Source organism: Manihot esculenta, chromosome 10 (assembly GCF_001659605.2).
Source record: "Manihot esculenta cultivar AM560-2 chromosome 10, M.esculenta_v8, whole genome shotgun sequence".
In the NCBI taxonomy this organism is placed as follows: domain Eukaryota; kingdom Viridiplantae; phylum Streptophyta; class Magnoliopsida; order Malpighiales; family Euphorbiaceae; genus Manihot; species Manihot esculenta.
In genome coordinates, this window is record NC_035170.2 from 30,025,000 (window position 1) to 30,049,073 (window position 24,074).

General features: G+C 31.8%; 3 protein-coding genes across 5 annotated transcripts in view; 1 reads left to right on the forward strand and 2 right to left on the reverse strand.

Moving 5' to 3' along the window:
* The first annotated feature begins 3,469 nt into the window (after nt 1-3,469).
* LOC110624778 (UDP-glycosyltransferase 88A1) lies at nt 3,470-5,152 on the forward strand. The gene has a single exon (XM_021770092.2). The coding sequence runs from the start codon at nt 3,655-3,657 to the stop codon at nt 5,074-5,076; it is 1,422 nt and encodes a 473-aa protein (XP_021625784.2). The 5' UTR covers nt 3,470-3,654; the 3' UTR covers nt 5,077-5,152.
* A 1,381-nt stretch (nt 5,153-6,533) lies between these two features.
* LOC110607601 (putative disease resistance RPP13-like protein 1) lies at nt 6,534-23,656 on the reverse strand. 3 transcript variants are annotated; one of them, XM_043961165.1, is made up of 4 exons: nt 21,766-23,656; nt 6,839-9,198; nt 6,698-6,709; nt 6,534-6,665 (listed from the first exon to the last, which is right to left on the reverse strand). In XM_043961165.1, the coding sequence occupies exons 1-2, from the start codon at nt 23,494-23,496 to the stop codon at nt 6,868-6,870; spliced, it is 4,062 nt and encodes a 1,353-aa protein (XP_043817100.1). In that variant the 5' UTR covers nt 23,497-23,656; the 3' UTR covers nt 6,534-6,665; nt 6,698-6,709; nt 6,839-6,867. The 3 variants fall into 3 exon arrangements, with proteins under 3 accessions (XP_043817100.1, XP_043817099.1, XP_043817097.1); XM_043961164.1 differs by having other exon boundaries at nt 6,534-6,709; XM_043961162.1 differs by lacking the exon at nt 6,534-6,665 and having other exon boundaries at nt 6,686-9,198.
* The window catches only part of LOC122724926 (putative disease resistance RPP13-like protein 1), a 28,987-nt gene continuing 14,680 nt past the window's right edge, over nt 9,768-24,074 (reverse strand). The window contains exon 2 of the mRNA XM_043961169.1: nt 9,768-9,830. The gene's annotated coding sequence lies outside the window, so the exon portion shown is untranslated. The remainder of the gene's footprint in view (nt 9,831-24,074) is intronic.

A 24,074-nucleotide genomic window follows, 5' to 3' on the forward strand; every position in this document is an offset into this window, starting at 1 on the left:
GTTCGGAGGAAATCTCGTAGCTCGGAAAATAAGTTTAGCAGAAAGGCCGAGATCTGTCTCGCTATTATAGGGGAACTGAACAAGTTGATTCCCATAAGCATTTCTCACTGTTCCCCTATAGGTCGGCACCCTGGTTGCCCAAATGTGATTCACGGTACATACGAACATGATATAATATCCGAGCTTGTTCGAATGTACCATGAAAACATGGGCTTCCTAGTTACGGCTTCAAGGAGATCGCAGAGCATACATTCGAAGGCATCGCCAGAAGCTTGACTGAGTGCAGCAGATCTCAGTCTCGCATAATACTGGTACTTCACACCAAAGGGAACAATAAGTTGAGCATTTTCGCCACTTCCATTTATATCAAAAACAGATAACAGGGGCATCGGGGAAATTTCCTTTTCTCTCTCAAAGGAAGGCAAAATTAGAGCAAACCCCTCAACAGCCCAGAATCTCTTCGGAGTCCGGACAACAAGCAGAGGAGGAGGCCGGCCGGACGACCTGGGTGAAGTAGCTTCAGCAACTGGCCGAGTGGTCCCACCCATCGACCGCCCTACCAGAAGGACCTCCAAAACAACGTTCAGACTCCTTAGAGGTAACCTCAAATTCTCAAGAATTTTAAACTGACTCATCTTTGTCTCAGGTACTGCAAAAAAGTTTCAAAACAGGGATAAGCCAGAATTATTTTCTATCAAGATGATAAAAGCAAGATTAAAGCAAACCTCAGGGGCAACAAAGCAAGGCAAACTCAAGCTCACCTCCAGCCATTTGAAGAAGGCGTCAAATGGATCCTTTGCAGATAAAATAGAAGAACTCTGTGGGAAGAAGGAAACAGACAGAGAGCTGGAAAGAAAAGATCTCCTGCTCCAACAGAGGGTTCGAGAATAAAGAAGAACTAACGCTGATATATACAGAGCCTGAGGCCCTAGCACAGGATAGAGTTATGCTAGACTCTAAGCTAACGATGTCAGATGTTCATGGGAAAGGAAAGAAAGGACATGTCCAGATAATGATGACAGGAAAGCAAAGATAGCAGAGAACACGGAGAATAGGTAAAAGCCAGAAAGGGGAAAGAGCAGATAGGATTCAGAAACTGCGCAACGACAGAAAGATGAAAGGGTGTTATGAAGGCATCTGAACCCGAACAGGCACGATCATAATGGTTCTTGATATTCACCCCCTCGGCAGTTGAAAGCAATAACTACCGAGAAGGTGAAGGGGCAATTGATGACTGCTGGATTTCTTCACCCCGGTCCAAGGCCTTGACCCCAGCCAAAGGCCCATAAAGTAGAGGCCCACGCACCTGATGCACAAAACAGGCCCAGTTCATTCATCCTTCAAGACCGAGCTCGACCAGGGTTCCTCACACAGATCGGTCCGGTCCGTGCAGAGCAGGCCCCCTCCTCTCAGGCTTAGCGTCCGGCCCAACTCTTGGCCCAACCCATGATCCAGAATGATACTCGCCCGACAACCTGGCAGATCCGCTCGAGCGTACGCACGAGGAGAATCAGAGGCCGTTACGCATGGAGCAGGCGGCGGATACCCCCGTACGCCCAAATCTGTATGTCAGATACGCGTGTCCCAATCGTAGGGAGGCCTTTACACGTCACCAACATGCAAGACGAAATAGATAAAAGGGAGTCCCCTCCCCAGAAAGTTCAAGTGTTTTCTTCAATACAAAAACCCTTGTAAAATCCTATTCTATTGGATCTCAGATCATCATATTGTATTCCATTTAAATGGAAAAAAAAATTAATTTAAATTTTTAATTTAACTTTTAAAAATATTTAATTCAAATTGATTTTAAATTGAAAATTTGGAGAAACTGAGATTGAGTTTTGCTGTCCAATTGAAATTTTAACCCTTTATTTTTCCTCAAGGTCTTCCATCCTTTTTTGAAGAAAGATTAATTAATTCTATTGCACGATGAAAAAACAAAACAGTGCTGCCTTAAAACTCATGAAGCCTTCTTAACATACTCCAACGTCTTCAATTCCGATTCAGGTCCACAGAACAGACTGAACCACTCACAATCCAAGTCTACTCAAAGAAATGAAAAAGGAGAAACATCTTTCTTTCTGTCCAAGTTTATACGGCTATTATAGACCCTATTTTCTGAATTTCAGAATAACAGGATAAGGGGTAAGAGGGGTATTTGCTGTATTGCTGATGTCGCTGCCACGAATCTCAATCTACTTCCACCTTCTTCCCACAATGACCTCCTTTCAACCACCATCTTCACACGCCATGAAACTCTCACTTTGGAGGTCATCCTTTTCAGCAATCCTCATGTCCACCAAGCCCTTCTCTCCATCTCCAAAACCCACGAATTAAGGCATTCATTATGGACTTGTTCTGTTTTGCTTCTCTTTCCGTTGCCTCCCAACTTAACATCCCTAGCTACTTCTTCTTTACTTGTTGTACTGCTATGTTCATGCATCTTCCCATCCTTCATCAAAACACTACCAAAAGGTTCAAAGCTATCAACACCTTTCTTCACGTGCCATGTTTAAGGCCAATATTTTCCTCCGACATGCCTTTGCCACTAATTGATTGCAAGGATAAAGCCTATGACTACGGTCTAGACATGGCTTCCTCTTTCTCAATTCAGTAGGAATTATTATGAAAACCTTTGAATTTTAAGAGACGATAGCTCTCAAGGCAATATCAGACAGGCTCTGGGCACCCAATAGCACTGCGCCACCTGTTTACTCTATTGGCCCATTAATGGTGACCCAAAAACAAACAGATCGCGATACATAATGTTTAACCTGGCTTGAGTCGGTGCCGAGTCAAAGTGTTATCTTTCTGTGCATGCTTTGGAAGCTGGGGCTATTCTCAAAGGGTTAAACGAGAAGATATGGGCTCCCCAAGTAGCAGTATTGAATAATTTCTCTCCTCACATGAAATACATTTTACCTCACTTTATTACTCTCTCTCATATTTTACCTCATAGTAAAATCTAAATTTTAAATTATTATTAACTATTATTTTATTGATAAAAATAATAATTTTATAGGAATCCCAAAATTTAGTTGCTATTTGTAACCTTTTATTATTATTATTATTATTATTATTATTATTGTATTCCTAATTTCCTTGAAAGACAAAAAGGATAAGAGCAAAATTCCAAAGATCAGACAATAATGGACTGAAGGTTAAAAGCATTTGCCGTTTGCCAGAGTCTGCCCTGTCTCCCTTCCACGTGTCTCTCTTTCAGTAAATTTAAGTTGCGGCCCTCAATGGAAACCACAGACTCGTCGTAGGATCACTAGAACAGAAAAAATTATAAAAATTATTGGGTTAAAGTATAAGATGTTCATAATGATTCAATAAATAAACAAAAGTGAAGCATTTATATAAAAATAATTATTTTTTTTAGAAAAAAAGCCTCTCATAACTAAAAAAATTCACTAAATTAATACTAAAAAATCACACACAAAAAAATAATTTAAATTATAAAATTTCTCCAAAAATTAATCATGCAATTAGATCTATCAGAGCCCATCATCATCCACCTGCAAATTTTCTCTATCTCCTTTCAGCCAGCCCGTCAAGGGACTACGTCAGTGTTCCATCTCCCATCTCTATCCATAACTTATCCACAACCTGGTTTACACAAAGCATCGTTTCGTTTCATCGATCGAGCAGATGGAGAGCTCAGCTATGGATGATGCGGTGGTTATGTTTCCGTCACCGGCCATAGGCCACTTCATATCTATGGTAGAGCTTGGCAAGCTCATTCTTACCTTCCAACCTTCTCTTTCCATTCACATACTCATTGTCTCCGCCCCTTACAGTGCAGGCTCCACTGCCTCCTATATTGCTGATGTCGCTGCCACCACTCCCTCAATCTCCTTCCACCGTCTTCCCACCATTACCCTCCCTTCCTCCACCAACACACACTATGAAACTCTCATCTTTGAAGTCCTCCGTCTCAGCAATCCTCATGTCCACCAAGCCCTTCTCTCCATCTCCAAAACCTACAAAATTAAAGCCTTCATTATGGATTTCTTCTGCTTTTTTTCTCTATCCATTGCCTCTCAACTTAACATCCCGGGCTATTTCTTCTTCACTTCTGGTGCTGGGTGTCTTGCTGCTTCCATGTATTTTCCGACCCTTCATCAGACCACCACCAAAAGTTTCAAAGACATGAACACCTTTCTTAATTTGCCGGGTATCCCACCAATATCTTCCTCCAATTTTTCATCGGCAGTAAGTGATCGCAACAATAAAGCCTACGAATATTTTCTAGACATGGCCTACTGCTTTCCAAAATCAGCAGGAGTTATAGTGAACACCTTTGCAGTGCTGGAAGCCAGAGCTCTCAAGGCAATATCAGATGGACTCTGCATACCTGATAGTACAACACCACCTGTTTATTGTACTGGCCCACTCATTGTGACCAACAATCAAACAGATGGTGACACTGAGTGTTTAAACTGGCTTGAGTCGCAACTGAGTCAAAGTGTTATCTTTCTGTGTTTTGGAAGCTTGGGGCTGTTCTCAATGGAACAACTGAGAGAAATAGCTAGTGGGTTGGAGAGAAGTGGCCAAAGATTCTTGTGGGTAGTGCGTAATCCACCTTCTGATAGCCAAAGTTTAGACATCTCAGCTCTGCCAGAACCAGATTTGAACTCATTGCTTCCTGATGGTTTTTTGGATCGCACCAAGGAGAAGGGATTGGTGGTGAAATCATGGGCTCCCCAGGTGGCAGTATTGAATCATAAGTCGGTAGGCGGGTTTGTGACTCACTGTGGATGGAACTCGGTGCTTGAAGCCGTGAGTGCTGGAGTTCCGATGGTGGCTTGGCCTCTATATGCAGAGCAAAAGTTCAATAGGTTGATGTTGGTTGAAGAAATGAAAATTGCTTTGCCCATGAAGGAAGACGAGAAGGGGTTTGTAACTGGGTTGGAGGTGGAGAAGGGAGTTAATGAGTTGATGCAGTCAGATTCAGGTAAATCGGTTAGGGAGCGAACCATTGCTATGAAAAACGCAGCAAAGGCAGCACTGAGTGAGGGTGGATCTTCGCGTGTTGCAATGTCTAGACTCGTCGAGTCATGGAAGCATTAACAGTTGAGTCAGGTCGTACATCAACCATGAAATGTCCTAGTAGAACTATCAATAAAGATTATCTTGAGAATTATAGAATATTATGCTTGAATCGATTTTGAGGCCCTATGAGTTTGAGATCAACTTAATAAAACAACAATTTTTTTTTTAAATTTCATGATGTATTCAATTAGACGTAATTAAATTTAATAATCATTAAATTTAATTATTAGTTTGATAATCATTGGTGTAATTCTTAGTTTGATAATCATTAAATTTAATTATTAGTTTGATAATCATTGGTGTAATTCTTTATTTATTATACAATTTATATTACTTAATGAAAAGTTAGTTGCTTGGTTTCAATTTACAATTCTAATTAAGAATCAGAATTCGAATTCAAACTAAATATTTGATTCTTTAATTTTTAAGAATTATATTAAAAATTAAATTTTAATATAATTCTAAGTAATTTCGATATAAATTTTAATATAATTCTAAGTAATTTCTATATAGTTTCAATTTCAATTTTAATTTAGATTTTTTAATTTTAATTTTAATTTTTAAAAACAAAGTTATAATAATAATAATAATAATAATAATAAAATATTATATACAATTCTCTACTATGATTCACCCATATTATTAAAAATTATAAAATAATTAATATATTTATAGATGAAATAGTAAATATATACATACAAACGTCTTTATATAATCTATTAAATTATAATTAACAAATTAAATTATTTAAATCATATTTGTTAAAAATCTCTAATAACTAATTAAATTATATAATTATTTTATAATATTATTAATAACTAAATAATTAAAAGAGTGACTTAAATAAATTATACAAATAATTTAATTTATAAAAATAAATCGATAATCTTAAATATAAAAATAAGCAAAAAGAAGTATACATATATATATAATGAATTAAATTTTTATTAAATTTTAAATAACTAAAAAATAACTATAGTTATTTATATTTTAACATATTTATAATTTTTTACAATATGTTATTTAATAATTTATAAAATTTAAATTCAAATTCTTTAAATAAAATTATGTATTTTTAATAATATAATTTATAAAATTATATTAAAATTATATAAAAAATAAAACATATTATTAAAACTATATAAATTATAAATATTTTTATTTTATCAATATTATTAAGATTATATGCGAGATTTCAAATCAAATTAAAAATTTATATTGAAATTGAAAAAGAATAGATATTATAAAAATTGAACCATTTCAAACTTGTATTTATTTAATTTTTAATTCTAATTCTTTATAAAAAGAATACCGAAACTGTATTAAATACGTACTGAAAATTAATTATATATATATTAATAATTTTTATAATTTAACCATTTTTCAAAGTTTTTGCTCCATTAAAAAATTTCCTGATCATGTATAGCAATAACATGGATGGTCACAAATTGAATAACGGATAAGTTGATCAGAACAAAATGAAAAAAAAGAAAAGAAAAGGAAAACACCCAATTTGTTCCTCTGCCATTTTAATGTGCTCAAATCAGAAATCACGTGCAGTAACACATTAACATCTTGTTTAGGAGAAAACAAAGTGATAGAATTCAATTCAATCGTGCTAAAAAGATCCATGAATTCACATGTTCGGATACTGAAATAATAGAATCCAATTAAATATCAGTCTTTGAAATAATTGAAATGTCAACTGAAATTGAAAAAAAGATGCTCACATCTGTATAATGCTGCATTATTTCAGAATAAGTACTACAGGAATATTTACCTGATTGTTGGACTGCTGCAAAGTCATCTTTAATTTTCTATATCAACACAGGGGATATCAGAAATGATAGGCCAGTAGTCTCCACCTTTATCTTTTAAGCAACGGTCCCGCAGCAGAGGGCAGCTGAGAATTTCTAGGCATTCAAGTGTAGCAGGAAGGCCCTCAGCTGGGAAGGACTGCAGTTTTGGGCACCACCAAATTGATAATTTTTCAAGAGAGGTTAGCTTTTGGATACCCCTGGATATGGATTTTAGATTCTTGAATCCCCAAATGCATAGGTAGGTAAGAGAAGTGGGAAGCAGAAAGCCGTCGTCATCCGGAAAGGAAATAAAATCTCCACCAGTTGACTTCACGTCCAGAACCAAACTTCTAAGAGAGGCGAGTCTGTGGAGTCCCCACTCTAATATTGGCTGTTTCATATTCAAGCACTCTCGAATACGAAGGGAAGTTAGGTTAGGGGGTAAACAACCTTCTCCTAAGGACTCCATACCTTCACATACTGATATAGCTACAGATTGAAGGGAAGTGAGGTTTTGCATCTGATTGGGTAGAGACCTCAAATTTCTGCACGCGACAATTTCAAATGATACAAGCTTGGGGTTGGGCAATCCCTTCTCTGGGAACAACTGTAATTGAAGACAGCCCTCTATTTTTAACTTTTGGAGACTCTGAAAGTCTTGCATATGATTGGATAGAGACCTCAATCCTTGACAGCGAGCTATTGTTAAAGAGATAAGAGAAGGGAGAGGCAATTCCTTCCCTGGAAACGACTCTAATTGAGGACACTTCTCTATGTGTAATTCTGTAAGATGAGAAAGCCCACAGTATAGCGTGTTTAAAAATTGTGGCGTCCAGTTGTGAATTCGAAGAGTCTTAAGGGAATATGGAAACTTTCCATTTGAAGAGTATCTGAGGGATTCACATCCATAGATATCCAATTTCTCGAGATAAGACGTCTCATTACTGGGACACACAATTCCCTCCGGCAGAGACTCCAAAGATTCACACCTCGTAATACGAAGACGTATCAAGTTGTGCGGCAAACCCCCTGCTGGGAAGGAGACTAATCTTTTACATCCCTCTATAAAAAAATCTTTGAGAGATTTGAGGTCTTTCAGTCCACTTGGCAACTCCTTCAGTTTTGGACACCCATCTATGTCCAAAACTTCGAGATTGCAAGGCAAGACCCCTTCCTCTCCATCTACCAATGACACAAGCTTATCGCATTCCTTGATTTCCAAACGCTTTAGGCTAGTAAGAGAAGTGGCATTAGTCACACTCCTGAGAATTGCCTCTTGACATCTTCTAATAGAGAGTGCTGTAAGTGATGGGAGAACTTTTGGTAATTCAACCAAAAGCGGGCAATCATGGATAAAAAGATTTTCCAGTGAAGGAAGGAAGGTGGGCAATTTTCCAACCAACTTGGGACAATTTTCTATTCGGAGTTGACGCAGCTTAGGAAATTTTGGCAAAGTATCTTCACCCAGACCTTTAGACCAAGCCCACAGCTCCCACTCACCCATACTTCCAATCTCTAGTTCTTCCAAACAAGAAAAACATGAATCATCCTCATAAAACTCAACACCCACTTCTTTCACTCCACTCATATCTCCTATGCTCAACTTTTTTAATGACTTTAATCGTCCAAGTGGTGGCAATGATGTCATTTGGCGACACTTCCATAGCTGCACCTGCACCATGCCAGAGAATGAAGGCTCACCCAGCCATGATGGGAATTTCCTACCACCAAATGATGTAATTGATAGGCTTGACAGACTTTGATATGGCTGAATTGAGTTGAGAACTTGTTCTTCATGACTTGGGTTTCTCAAATCATCAAAACGTTCATCGGCTTCAGCCCATTCCAAGTGCAACTCAGTGATACCAGGCTTATCCTTCAAATTGACAAAGCCCGCATCTCGAATATCTGCCACTTCCACATTCTCTAAACTTGTAATATGAAGCTGCCCTCGAAGATCACAAAGTTTCTTTAGCTCTGTGATCCGGCCATTGCTTTTCCCCACGATAAATTTGGTCAACACGCAGAGACTAGTCAAATTACCAATATGTGGTGGCATCTCTTTCAAATTCCTTGTGCCAATAATGTCAAGATGCTGCAAGTTGAGTAAATTGCATATGCCTTTAGGTAACTCAATAAGCTCATCACAATCACGCAACTTTAATGTCTGTAAGTTGAAGAGTTTATCCACTGATTCAGGCAATCTTCTGATTGGAGTATGAGATAAGTCAAGGTAGCGTAAGTGCTTTAAGTCACCAATAGAATTTGGCAACTCCTTAATCTTATAACCAGCTAGAGATAGTGACCTTAAGCATTTTAATTTTGGCACCAACTCATGCACCACCTTACTAGTAATGTAGCATCTAAAGCGATACCCCCCCGCATGGGTAAAAATGTCCGCAAATTCTTCATTCCATAGAAGCTTTGAAATCTTTGAGCAGTGTCTCTATAATGAGAAATAAATGATGAATGTCGAATCTTTGCATATGGTTTTGTACTCTCCAACTTATCAACCATATGTAAACATGTTTCCCCACTAACATAGCAAGCTAACTCAATAATTAGGTCATGCATTAAATATTTGGATTTATCATCAATCGATTGTTGAAAAAAGGATCTTGATAATAAATCATCAAAATATTTACGACCCAAATCTTCACTATCCTTCATTTTCTTCTGGTCATACAAGAACCCCTCAGCCATCCACAGCAAAACCAATTCATTCCTATCAAACTCGCGATCCTTTGGTAATATTGCGCAATAAGAGAAACATCGCTTCAAATGAGGTGGAAGATGAAGATAACTCAATCTTAAGAATGGAAGGATATTGCTCTCGTTCTCTGGTAATTCCCATATCTTACTCCTCGACACTTCCTTCCACGAATCAGGATTCGGTTCACCCCTTAAGATGCCTCCAAGAGCTTTTGCTGCTAAAGGTAATCCTCCACATCTTTCGACAATCTCGTCACCTATTTCTTTTAGCTCCGAATGGTCGTCAAAATTATTTGCTCCAAGAGCATGCTGGGCAAACACAGACATACATTCATTGTGTGAGAGCTTCTTAAGAGAATATGCTTGAGTGGCACCTATCCTTGACGAAACATGCTGACTTCGAGTCGTGACGATAACTCTGCTTTGAGGAGCCCCTGCTTCAAAAGGACCCCAAAACAGAGTCCATTGCTCATAGTTCTGGGTCCAAACATCATCTAGGACAACTAAAAACTTCTTCCAAGACAAATTTTGCTTCAATTTTACCTGAAGCACATGTAAATCTTTATCATCACCACCATCGCCCAGTTGAAGAAGAAATGTTTTTGTGACCCTGGAAACATCAAAATCTTCACCAACAGACACCCAGGCTTTTAAATCAAACTGCAACATGGGATCATTGTAGACTAGCTGAGCTAGAGTTGTCTTGCCAAGGCCTCCCATCCCAACTATGGAGATCACAGATACCTGGGCATCACTTGTCTCAGCATTCAACAATTTCAACATCGCCTTCTTATCTTCCTCCCTACCATAAACCTTTGCTTCATTAACCAAAGAGGTTGCGGGTGGTCTTTCTGTCACATGGCTCACCCTCCTCGTAGTATATTCTGCTAAACGGAGTTCATCTTTCTGCTTTATGATCTCATCTAATCTTGCACTAGTTTCCTCTATTTTGGCATCCATTTCAAGATTGAACTTAATAGTATTTAGATTTATATTCCCCCCACCACACATACCACAGAAAAACTCGTGGACCTTATTCTTCGGATGAACATGTTCCTCTTCCAAATTGCGTTGCTGAACCTCCGTGGCAAGTTCATCAATGATATCCTCCAGGTCGTAAGCCAAGTCTCTGAGATCGCATAACCAGATCTTCACCGATCGATTTGCCGTCTGCTTCTCCTCTGCATCTTCGAGCACCGCATAAATTCGCGGGAGCATCTTTTCCCACTTCTTGAGTTGAGCCAAGACTTGACCTTGGCCTACGTATTTCATCAAGTCAATAGAGTTCAACCTGTCGAGAAGCCCCTGAAAGCAAACAGAAAGGATAGAGCCAGCAGCAGCTACCGCAAATTCCATAGCAAAGAACGAGTTGTAAGAGAAGAAAGAAGCTACGAACTCTGAAGATGGAAAGAAAGAGTTTGCAAACACAGTTTTAACTGTTGTGAATGAGCTGAGAAACTAGGAGGCGAAAATGGGAGGCCAAATGATGGGGAAGAAGTTATTTAATGTTATTTGCAATTACTTCACTATTAATTTAAGAACAATTTAGTATTATATTTTATCAAATTTAATTAAAAGATTTTGATTCAATAAATTTATTAAAATAAGTAATACAATTAAGATACAAATATCAAAAATTTAAACAATAAAAGTATAAATATGAAATTATTATACTGTTTATCAGCAATTGAATGAAGAAATTTGTAAACAACTGAAAATGAATTGGGCATTGCAATTGAATGAAGGCTGCAGAGCTCAACAGACATGGAGTCCCTACCAAATTAATGGATCAGTGGTATGCGAATGACCTGAGAAATAAGGAGAGAAAAATGGTACAATAATTGGGTTATGGTGGGTCCCAATTATTAAATTAGATTAAATAGTATATGTTTCAAACTGAATATTTATATTTTAAAAAATATGAAATGTATATATTTTATTTCATTAATAAAGTGAATAGAGATATAAGTTGTTGCATAATTAATCTAGGAAGGTTTAAAATTCTATCCCAATCTATTATGTACACAATTGACTTTGTTTTGATTGTCGGTGCAATGATTACATTCCTCAAAAATGATTTTGAAACCAATTTTAATATAGGCCAATAAAATTGTTACTGTAATTAGAACCCAATTATGAAAAGAGTAAAATCAGAATAAGTATTGAATTTTAATATATATAACTGCATTTATATAGTTAATAATTTTGATTATTTTTTTTAAAAGTGAAAATGCAAATCCAATTATAAAGTTTGATGTTGGAATGTAAAACTATTTATTTTTCAATATGTATCTTTAAAAATACTCTGTGTTTGAAATTTAATTTTAAATTTTTGTTAAAAAAATATTTTTAAATATTTATAATTTTAATTGTGCGGTTAACTTTTTATGCAGTGTTGCGCGGATATTAGATCTAGTATATAAATAAAATAGAGCTAATTCAATCCAAAAATCTTTAAGAAAACAAAACAAACCGATTACAATTCAATCCAATCTAAAATCATAATCACTATCCAAAAACAGCCCACGGTTCATAATGCAAAATCCAATATTTAATTCAGAATTCATAATCGGCCAAATCGACTCAACACACCCAGAACACATTTCACCCAGAGAAGATGCAATACTAAATAGAGTAACAATCAATCAATTAAGCGGCAAAAATTCAAATTCGACATCACAATATCTATAAAAAAATAATAAAAATTAAGTCACACATAAAATAATAAATTAAAATTTTAAAAAATACGATTGAAAAAAATAACTCTAAAAAAATAATTATAAAGAAAAGAGTCGCAATAAATTCAGCTGTCATCGATTTTTTTTCTTTTTATTTTATTTTTAATTTAATAGTACATCATTAGAAATTTTAAAAAATTTTAAATGAATACACTAACAAAATGAATTTTAATTTTCTTTGATCAAAAGAGAATACATTGAATAATAAAATGAAAAAATAATTCAGATGTAAAATATCGAAAGATGGAACATGTTTTGAAGAGATTTTAATTTACGATTCATGCTATATCATGCAAGCACAATGATTTTTCTCTTATTCAAATTATCATAATTTTAATTTAAATTCAGTTATTATGATATGTGTGTGCGTTTATTTAAAACAAATAATAGCCATCCCTTACTCTTTAATTATTTTCTAAAGTTGTATTATTAATAATAATTATAAAATTAATTATGCTTTTTTATTATGTTATTATTTATTAATTAATTAACAAAATAAAAAATTAATGAAATACTTCTTTATTTAAAAATAAAAGATAAATATTTTTAATTTAAAGTTTTATTCTCATAAGAAAATAAAAAATTTTCTTCAATTTTCTTGTATGATGACTTCATTGACTAGTGGAAGTTTTCGGAGGAAATTAGTGTATAGGTTATTTTCTCTGCTATTACATAAAGTTTCCTTGGAGATGAGTCATATTTTGTATTTATTCTTATTTTTAAGTTTATTTGTTTTAAATAAAATATAAAATACTTTAATTATCCTAGAATTTTAACACTATACTGTTATGAGCAATTAAATAAAGAAATTTGTAAACAACTGAAAGTAATAATATAAATTATTAAAATTTAATTTCTTTACCAAATTAATGAGAATCACGTGGGAGAGAAACATGGTACAATAATTGGGCTATGCTGGGTCCCACCACCTTATTCTCTTGCAGAAGTTCTTGACTTTATTTTCAAATAAAATAAATTATATGTCTGAATATATTATTTTTGCATTATTTATTAAATTAATATTATGTATAAATGATGTTAAGGAAGTGTTGCGGAAACATATATTTGCTAATAGATTTTTTTAAAAAACGATGAAAAAAATATTTTATTTTTTTAAAAGTATAAATTATTTATTATTTAATTATTAATTTAAAAATTAAAATATATTAATAAATTTACAGAAGCTTTTATAAAATTTTCAAAATATAATAAATGACTTTTTATTTTTTTATTAAAAAATATTTTTTTAATTATATTTATTTTTAATATAATATCTATACTTATAATTTTAAGCGTTTGATTATACTATTAGAGAACAGCATAAACTTAACAGTAGATCTATAAACAATAATGATATAATTTTTATAATAAATATAATAAAATTTATTATAATAAAAATAAAAAATTAGTAAATACAAGACTTATTATAATTTTTTAGTATTAATGATAAATAAAAAGGTTAAAATTTCAATTTTTTACATCTAGATAAAAATTCAGAAAAATAAATTTAAAAATTTTGGATTAAATTATATTAGTTTTAAAATTTTAAATTAAATTAAAAATTTTAAATTAAATTAAAAATTTAAATTTTTTTATTAATTTTATTATTTACGTAATATATAAATATAATAAAATAATTTATAATATTTTATTATTAAGAGACACTTTCTCCATTTAAGTTTTTATCTTAAATATAATATTAATAAAATTTATAAATTTTAAATAATTTTATCAATTTTAAAATCTTTTAAATTAAATTATTAATAGTAAAAAGTTTTAAAGTTTAATTAATATATATTACATTTTTTATTAATAAAGTCTACACACCTAACATGTGTGGAAATTTTCATTGAATTTATTTGAGAGAAAGAAATGTTAGCAGTTGGGAAAATGAATGGTTGTAAGTAAGGCAAGGTCTATATTCAGCTTTTGCTTTGTAAAGGGGAATCATTGGAAAAGTCCTACAATGAATTATTTGAGAGAGAGCAGCCATGGCATAGTAGCCCTACTACTCACTTTTCGAGACCATGATACCTACTCTATATAGGTATATTAAATTTTAAAATAATTTATAATTTAATTTCTTATTATTATTATTATTAGAAAAAATTACTTTTTAATCCCTAAAATTTAACGTAATTAACACTTCTGTCCCTCTATTTTGAAAACTCAATATTTAAATCACTCACTTTCTCTTTTATCCAAATTCGTAATCTTTCTGTCCAAAATAGTCGTTTGGGACACGTAAATTGATAAAATTGACTCTCACTAAAAGTTCCGCTATTTCAAAATCATAAAATCACAAAATCCAAATCCAATGTCTCTTCACTGTAAATTTTTTTTCCTACTCTTTCTGCAACTTCTTCACCATAACTCTTACCCTTTCTTCTTCTTCTTCTTCTTTTCTTCTTCACCATAACTTTTACCTTTTCTGCAACTCTCAACTTCTTCATCATTATCATCATCTTAAAAAAATTACTTATTAATAAATTAAAAAAAATATTTTTTAACATTATCTTAATAAAATATATATTAATGAAATTTCATCAAATATAAAAAAATATCATTTCAAACAAAAAAATGATTATATCTAATAAATTTTCTAACTAAAATATGAGCAGTTAGAGTAATATTATGACAAATTCATCTGACAAAAAAATCAGCTCTAGAGTCTAACAAAAATTTACAGTCATTCAAAATCAAATTTCTACATAAGATAATTTGGTAAAATACTCCTAAGTGTCTGTCTAAACTCCTGCATAAGATAATTTGATAAAATACTTTTCTTTCTTTCTCATCTCTCAAATTTAAATCATTAAAATCTTCCGAACAAAAGTACAAAAGAAACTTATAAGAAATAAAATTCAAATAAAATTTCAAAACTGACATCGTTATGGCGATTCTGAAAATCTATAATAACAAGTAAACTTCCATTGAATATTATCTTTCGAAACAACTAAATTAATAAAATTTAAAAAAAAGTCAATTATAAAAACAGATCCATAATTTTTTTATATTAACGAAATACTTCCTCCTAATCATTATCTATTGATTGAGAAATAACTATCAAAATATAAAAAATTATGAAAAAATTTTATATAAGAACTAAGAGTTGTTCGGTTTATAACTAAAAACTAAATCCTCAAATATAATAACAGTCCGAGAATTACTGTCATAAATAAAGAGGCCTGCATATTATGAAAATTGATTGAATTGTATGTGATAAATATTTTTAAAGTGATGATTGAAATTTCTCTAAAGTTAAATTTAAAATATATGATGGAAATAATATTAATCATTATATACATAAAAGAAATAAGTATTAATTATGGTGATAAAATCCACTTGTATTTTTAAAGGAAGAATTCAAGTTTAATTTTGGACAAAAGATTATTACGAGAAACAATAATGAATTCTGAAATAATCACAAAACAAACAAAAAAGATTTAATAAATTTTAAAATATAATAAGAAAAAAAAGTGTAATATTAAGAGGAGTGAAAAAAATATAATGATGAAAAGGAGAAATTTAATACTGTCTCCCAATACTCTCCTTTTGGTACAATTTTTCTTTTAAAAAAAAAATTAAATGTATTTCACATGCTGTATTAAGAGAAAAAAAAAAAAATCTCTTTCAATGATTTAAGAATTTCTCTTCTTGCGGCTTTTCTCCTAGCGGGTTAGATCCCAGAGAATCCTGTGAAGTTGTGTTTATTCAATGAATTGAATTCCTTTTCCTAAAGTTAAAAAAAAAAAAAAAAAAAATTACTGGAGAAAGAAGCCCAGTAAGTAGCTACCACACGCAACTCCATTGATTTTTATTTTTTTAATAATTAGAGCTGATTTAGTTTAACCGTAAATATATATGCTGATAATTGATAATTGTTACTGATAATTAATTGCTATTTACTATTGAAATATTTAAAATATTTAATTTCCTATTGAAATATTTAAAATATATATATATATATAATTTATTTAATATTAAAGTATATGTAAAATTAATAATTTATTACAGAATAAATTATTTTTTAATTTTTAAATTTTAATATAATTAATATATTAATTTTTATATTTTTAAAATTAAATATTTATATCCTTCTATAATTAGTTCATTTAAATTAGAAGTTATTCTATCAATTTTTACCATTAAAAAAATGTAAATGTTCTTATTAGATTTTTAAATGAATAAATTATATTTAAATTCTTAAATTTTAATATAATTAATGATTCGATCTTTAATATTTTTAAAATCATATATTTTTATTAGTTTGTCCTCATTTATTATAATTTAAATTTTTTAATTTTTAATTTTTTTATTTAAAAAAATACTTAAATCTCTATTAAGTATTGTTTATAATATCTTATTTAATTAATTTTTAACTCTTTTTATTATTTAATTTTTATTCATTAAAATATTTTAATATTTTTAAAAAAATACTTATCATTTCAACTATATTTAAGTGGTATAAATATTGTCTATAATATCTTATTTAATTAATTATTTATAATATTTTATTTAATTAATTTCCATTAATTATTGTTTATAATATTTTATTTAATTAATTTTTAACTCTTTTTGTTATTTAATTTTTATTCATTAAAATATTTTAAAATTCATAATTTTAAAACTTTAAAAAAATAATTATAATTTCAACTATTTTTAAGTGATACAAATAATCTTTAAATAAATTATAAATTTTTATAAAGAGTATTATAAAAAGAGATTGTAATTTTAGAAAAAATTTGACAACCGACTAGTTTTAAACTAATATTTATAATAGATAAAAAAAATTATAATTTTAAATAGTTTAAACGTAGAGATATTTAAAGATTTATTTTTAAAATTACAAAGTCTGATCTGCCAATTATTTTAAAATTTAAGGATTAAAATATAATTTATATAATATAAAATTTCCATCTAAATTGAAAATAATAGATATTTAAAATATTTATTTTTTATTTGAATAATTGATTGGATAAAATAATTTACAGATAAAATGATTATAGGGAAATTTAAGTATTTAATTTTAAAAAAATATTATAATAAAATATTTTAAAAATAAAAAATTAATAAATATAAGACTTATTATAATTTTTTTAGTATTAATGATAAATAAAAAAGTTAAAATTATAATTTTTACATCAAGGTAAAAATTCAGAAAAATAAATTTAAAAGTTTTGGACTAAATTATATTAGTTTTAAAATTTTAAAATTAAATTAAAAATTAAAAATTTAAATTTTTTTATTAATATTATTTATTAGGTAATATATAAATATAATAAAATAATTTATAATAGTTTATTATTAAGAGACACTTTCTCCATCTAAGTTTTTATCTTAAATATAATATTAATAAAATTTATAATTTTAAATAATTTTATCAATTTTAAAATTTTTAAATTAAATTATTAATAGTAAAAAGTTTTAAAGTTTAATTAATATATATTACATTTTTTTATTAATAAAGTTTACACACCTAACATGTGTGGAAATTTTCATTGAATTTATTTGAGAGAGAGAAATGTTAGCAGTTGGGAAAATGAATGGTTGTAAGTAAGTCAAGGTCTATATTCAGCTTTTGCTTTGTAAAAGGGAAACATTTTAAAAGTTGTGCAAAACGTTGTGTCGTACAATGAGTTATTTGAGAGAGAGAAGCCATGGCATAGTAGCCCTACTACTCACTATTCGAGACACATGATACTTACTGTATACAGGTATAGTAAATTTTAAAATAATTTATAATTTAATTTCTTAATATTATTATTATTAATAATTCATTTTAAAAATTTATTAAAATATTTTTAACTATTATTTTCATTAATAATATAATTTTTTCATCTGTTTATACCGTTAAAAATAAAAAAAAATAAATTACCTTTTCTTCTCTCCTCCTTATTTTTTCCTTTTCTTCTCCTTCTTTTTCAATTTTTCCTGTCCTCTTTCTCTTTCTCCTTCTATTCTTCCTCTCCTTTTCCTTTGCTTTTTCTTCAATTTTTCTTTTTCTTCAATTTTAATTTTTTTTCTTTTTCTTTTCAAAAAAAAAAATATAATTTTTTACTCATTATCATCCTCTTAAAAAAGTTACTTATTAATAAAAAAAAATATTTTTTTAACATCATCTTAATAAAATATATATTGATAAAATTTTATCAAATAAGGAGGATATTATTTTAAATATAAAAACTATTATATGTAATAAATTCTCTAATCAAAGTATGAACAGTTAGAATAATATTACGATAAATTCATTTAAAAAAAATTAATTATAGAATCTAATAAAAATTTATAATCATTCAAAATCAAATCTTTCCATAAGATAATTTGATAAAAATATTCACCAAGTAACTGTCTAAACTCTTATATAAGATAATTTAATAAAAATATTCATCCTTCTTTCTCATCTCTCAAATTTAAATCATTAAAATCTTACGAATAAGGTACGAAAAAATTTTTTTACAAAATAAAACTCAAATAAGATTTTAAAACTGACGTGATTCCAAAAACACATAATAACTTTTGTTTACAATATTTTATTTAATTAATTTTTAACTTTTTTTGTTTTTTAATTTTTATTTATTAAAATATTTTAATATTTTTTAAAAAATACTTACCATTTCAATTATTTTTAAATAGTATAAGTATGGCCTATAATATCTTATTTAATTAATTATATATAATATCTTATTTAATTAATCTTCATTAATTATTGTCTATAATATCTTATTTAATTAATTTTTAATTATTTTTATTATTTAATTTTTATTCATTAAAATATTTTAATATTCATAACATCAAAACATTGAAAAAATAATTATAATTTCAGCTATTTTTAAATAGTACAAATAACCTTAAATAAGTTGTAAAATTTTATAAAGAATATTATAGAAAGAAATTGTACTTTCAGAAAAAATTTGACCACCTACTAATTTTAAACTAATGGATGAAAAAATTATAATTTTAAACAGTTTAAATATAGAAAGATTTAACGATTTATTTTTAAAAATATAAATCTGGAGAGTTGTTGAGCTTAGTTTCTACCATTTCACTGCGACAGACATAATTCAAAATCCGGAGTGCTGCAAAGTCATCTCTAACAGGAAAAGGTATGCAAAGCATGCAGAGTCATCAATACCAACACGGGGGATATCAGAAATGATAGGCCAGTAGTCTCCACCTTTATCTTTTAAGCAACGGTCCTGCAGCAGAGGGCAGTTGTGAATTACTAGGCATTCAAGTGTAGCAGGAAGGCCCTCAGCTGGGAAGGACTGCAGTTTTGGGCACTGCCCAATATATAATTCTTTAAGAGAGGTGAGCTTTTGGATACCCCTGGATATGGATTTTAGATTCTTGAATCCAATAATCAATAGCTGGGTAAGAGAAGTGGGAAGCAGAGAGCCGTCGTCATCTGGAAATGAAATAAAATCTCCAGCTGACTCCACTTCCAGAACCAAACATCTAAGAGAGGCGAGTCTGTGGAGTCCCCACTCTAATATTGGCTGTTTCATATTCAAGCACTTTCGAATATGAAGGGAAGTTAGGTCAGGGGGTAAACAACCTTCTCCAAAGGACTCCATACCTTCACATAGTGATATAACTATAGATTGAAGGGAAGTGAGGTTTTGCATCTGATTGGGTAGAGACCTCAAATTTTTGCACCGGGAAATTTGAAATGACACAAGCTTGGGGTTGGGCAATCCCATCTCTGGGAACAACTCTAATTGATGACAGCCCCCTATTTCTAACTTTTGGAGACTCTGGAAGTCTTGCATATGATTGGATAGAGACCTCAATCCTTCACAGTGAGCTATTGTTAAAGAGATAAGAGAAGGGAGAGGCAATTCCTTCCCTGGAAATGACTCTAATTGAGGACACTTCTCTATGTGTAATTCTGTAAGATGAGAAAGCCCACAGTATAGCGAGTTTAAAAATTGTGGTATCCAGTTGTGAATTCGAAGAGTCTTAAGGGAATATGGAAACTTTCCATTTGAAGAGCATCTGAGGGATTCACATTCAGAGATATGCAATTTCTCCAGATGAGACGTCTCGCCACTGTAATTACTAGGATACACAATTCCTTCCGGCATAGACTCCAAAGATTTACAGCTCTTAATACGAAGACGTATCATGTTGTGCGGCAAACCCCCTGTTGGGAAGGAGACTAAACTTGTACATCCATTTATAGTAAAATATTTGAGAGATTTGAGGTCTTTCAGTCCACTTGGCAACTCCTTCAGATTTGGACACCCATATATATTCAAAACTTCAAGATTGCAAGGCAAAAGCCCTGGCTCTCCATCTACCAACGACACAAGCTCATCACATAACTCGATTTCCAAATGCTTTAGACTAGTAAGACTGGTGGCATTAGTCACACTCCTGAGAATTGCCTCTTGACATTTTGTAAAATGAAGTCTTGTAAGTGATGGGAGCACTTTTGGTAAGTCAACCAAAAGCGGGCAATCAACGATAAAAAGATTTTCCAGTGAAGGAAGGAAGGTGGGCAATTTTCCAACCAACTTGGGACAATTTCGTATTTGGAGTTGATGCAGCTTAGGAAATTTTGGCACAGAATCTTCGCCCAGACCTTTAGACCAAGCCCACAGCTCCCACTCATCCATATTTCTAATCTCTAGTTCTTCCAAACAAGAAAAACATGAATCATCCTCGTAAAACTCAACACCCACTTCTTTCACTCCTCTCATATCTCCCATGCTCAACTTTTTTAATGACTTTAATCGTCCAAGTGGTGGCAATGATGTCATTTGGCGACACTTCCATAGCTGCACCTGCACCATGCCAGAGAATGAAGGCTCACCCAGCCATGATGGGAATTTCCTACCACCAAATGATGTAATTGATAGGCTTGACAGACTTTGATATGGCTGAATTGAGTAGAGAACTTGTTCTTCATGACTTGGGTTTCTCAAATCATCGAAACGTTCATCCGCTTCAGCCCATTCCAAGTGCAACTCAGTTATACCAGGCTTATCCTTCAAATTGACAAAACCCGCATCTCGAATATCTGCTACTTCCACATTCTCTAAACTTGTAATATGAAGCTGCCCTCGAAGATTACAAAGTTTCTTTAGCTCTGTGATCCGACCATTGCTTTTCCCCACGATAAATTTGGTCAACACGCAGAGACTAGTCAAATTACCAATATGTGGTGGCATCTCTTTCAATTTCCTTGTGCCAATAATGTCAAGATGCTGCAAGTTGAGTAAATTGCATATGCCTTTAGGTAACTCAATAAGCTCATCACAATCACGCAACTTTAATGTCTGTAAGTTGAAGAGTTTATCCACTGATTCAGGCAATCTTTGGATAGGAGTACCAGATAGGTTAAGGTAGCGTAAGTGCTTTAAGTCATCAATAGAATTTGGCAACTCCTCAATCTTATAACCAGCCAGGGATAGTGACCTTAAGCATTTTAATTTTGGCACCAATTCATGCACCACCTTACTAGTTAAGTAGCATCTCCCCACACGACGACTCCAGGATAACAATGTCCGCAAGTTCTTCATTTCACAGAAGCTTTGAAATCTTTGAAAAGTGTTCATAAAATGAGGAATAAATGAAGAATGTCTAATCTTTGCAAATGATTTTGCATTCTCCAACTTACCAACCATATGCAAACATATTTCTCTGCTAACAAAGCAAGCTAAATCAACAATTAGGTCATGCATTATATATTTCGATTTATTATCATTTGATTGTTGAAAAAACGATCTTGATAATAAATCATCAAAATATTTATGACCCAAACCTTCACTGTCTTTCATTTTCTTCTGGTCATACAAGAACCCCTCAGCCATCCACAGCAAAACCAATTCATTCCTCTTGAACTCGCGATCCTTTGGTAGTATTGCGCAATATGAGAAACATCGCTTTAAATGAGGTGGAAGATGAAGATAGCTCAACTTCAAGGCTGGAAGGATATTGCTCCTATTGTCTGGTAATTCCCACATCTCACTGCTCAACACTTCCTTCCACAAATCAGGATTTGGTTTACCCTTTAAGATGCCTCCAAGAGCTTTTGCTGCCAAAGGTAATCCTCCACATCTTTTGACAATCTCCTCACCCATTTGTTTCAGCTCCAAGTGCGCGTCAAAATTATTTGCTCCCAAAGCATGCTGGGCAAACACAGACATGCATTCATTGTGCGGCAGCTTCTTAAGAGCATATGCTTGAGTCGTACCCATCATTAATGAAACATCCTGACTTCGAGTCGTGACGATAACTCTGCTTTGAGGAGCCCCTGCTTCAAAAGGACCCCAAAACAGAGTCCATTCCTCATAGTTCTGGGTCCACACATCATCTAGGACAACTAAAAACTTATTTCCAGACAACTTTTGCTTCAATTTTACCTGAAGCACATTTAAATCTTTATCATCACCACCATCACCCAGCTGAAGAAGAAATGTTTTTGTGACCCTGGAAACATCAAAATCTTCACCAACAGACACCCAGGCTTTTAAATCAAACTGCAACATGGGATCATTGTAGACTAGCTGAGCTAGAGTTGTCTTGCCAAGGCCTCCCATCCCAACTATGGAGATCACAGATACCTGGGCATCACTTGTCTCAGCATTCAACAATTTCAACATCGCCTTCTTATCTTCTTCCCTACCATAAACCTTAGCTTCATTAACTAAAGAGGTTGCGGGTAGTCTTTCTGTCACATGGCTCACCCTCCTCGTAGTATATTCTGCTAAACGGAGTTCATCTTTCTGCCTTATGATCTCATCTAATCTAGCACTAGTTTCCTCTATTTTGGCAACCATCTCAACATTGAACTTAATAGTATTTAGATTTAGATTTCCCCCACCAAGCATAACACAGAAAAACTCGTGGACCTTATTCTTCTTCTTCGGATGAACAGGTTCCTCTTCCAACTTGCGTTGCTGAACCTCCGTGGCAAGTTCATCAATGATATCCTCCAGGTCGTAAGCCAAGTCTCTGAGATCGCATAACCAGATCTCCACCAATCGATTTGTCGTCTGCTTCTCCTCTGCATCTTCAAGCACCGCATAAATTCTTTTGAGAATCTTTTCCCACTTCATGAGTTGATCCAAGACTTGACGTTGGCCTACATATTTCATCAAGTCAATGGAGTTCAACCTGTCGAGAAGCCCCTGAAACCAACCATAGAGGATAGAGCCAGCAGCAGCTACGGCAAATTCCATAGCAAAGAATGAGTTGTAAGAGAAGAAAGAAGCTACGAACTCTCAAGATTGAAAGAAAGAGTTTGCAAACAACAGTTTTAACTTTTGTGAATGATCTGAGAAACTAGGAGGCGAAAATGGGAGGTCAAGTGATGGGGAAGTAGTTAATAAAGGAGCCATCACCTACCCATTAAAATAATTTATTTTTTAAATTATTTTCTAAAGTTATATTATTAATAATTATAAAATTAATTATGTTTTTATTATGCTATTATTTATTAATGAATTAACAAAATAAAAAAATTAATGAAAGACTTCTTTTAATTAAAAGAAATTAGTGCAAGAGGTCCTTTCTCTGCCATTACATAATGTTTTCTTAGAGGTAATTATTCAAAATGAGGAAAAGGAACGATCCTAAGCTAAAGGTGCAAGAGATTCATAAGAATAATTGACTCTTATATTCTAGAAGCAATAGCAACAAGAGAGGCCGCTAGTGTAGCAGCTAACTATAAAGTCAGAAGAGTTTATATCCAAGGAAATTCTATAAAAATCGTTCAAATTTTAAAAAGAAGCTAAACTTAGTCTAGCCATTAAGGGAT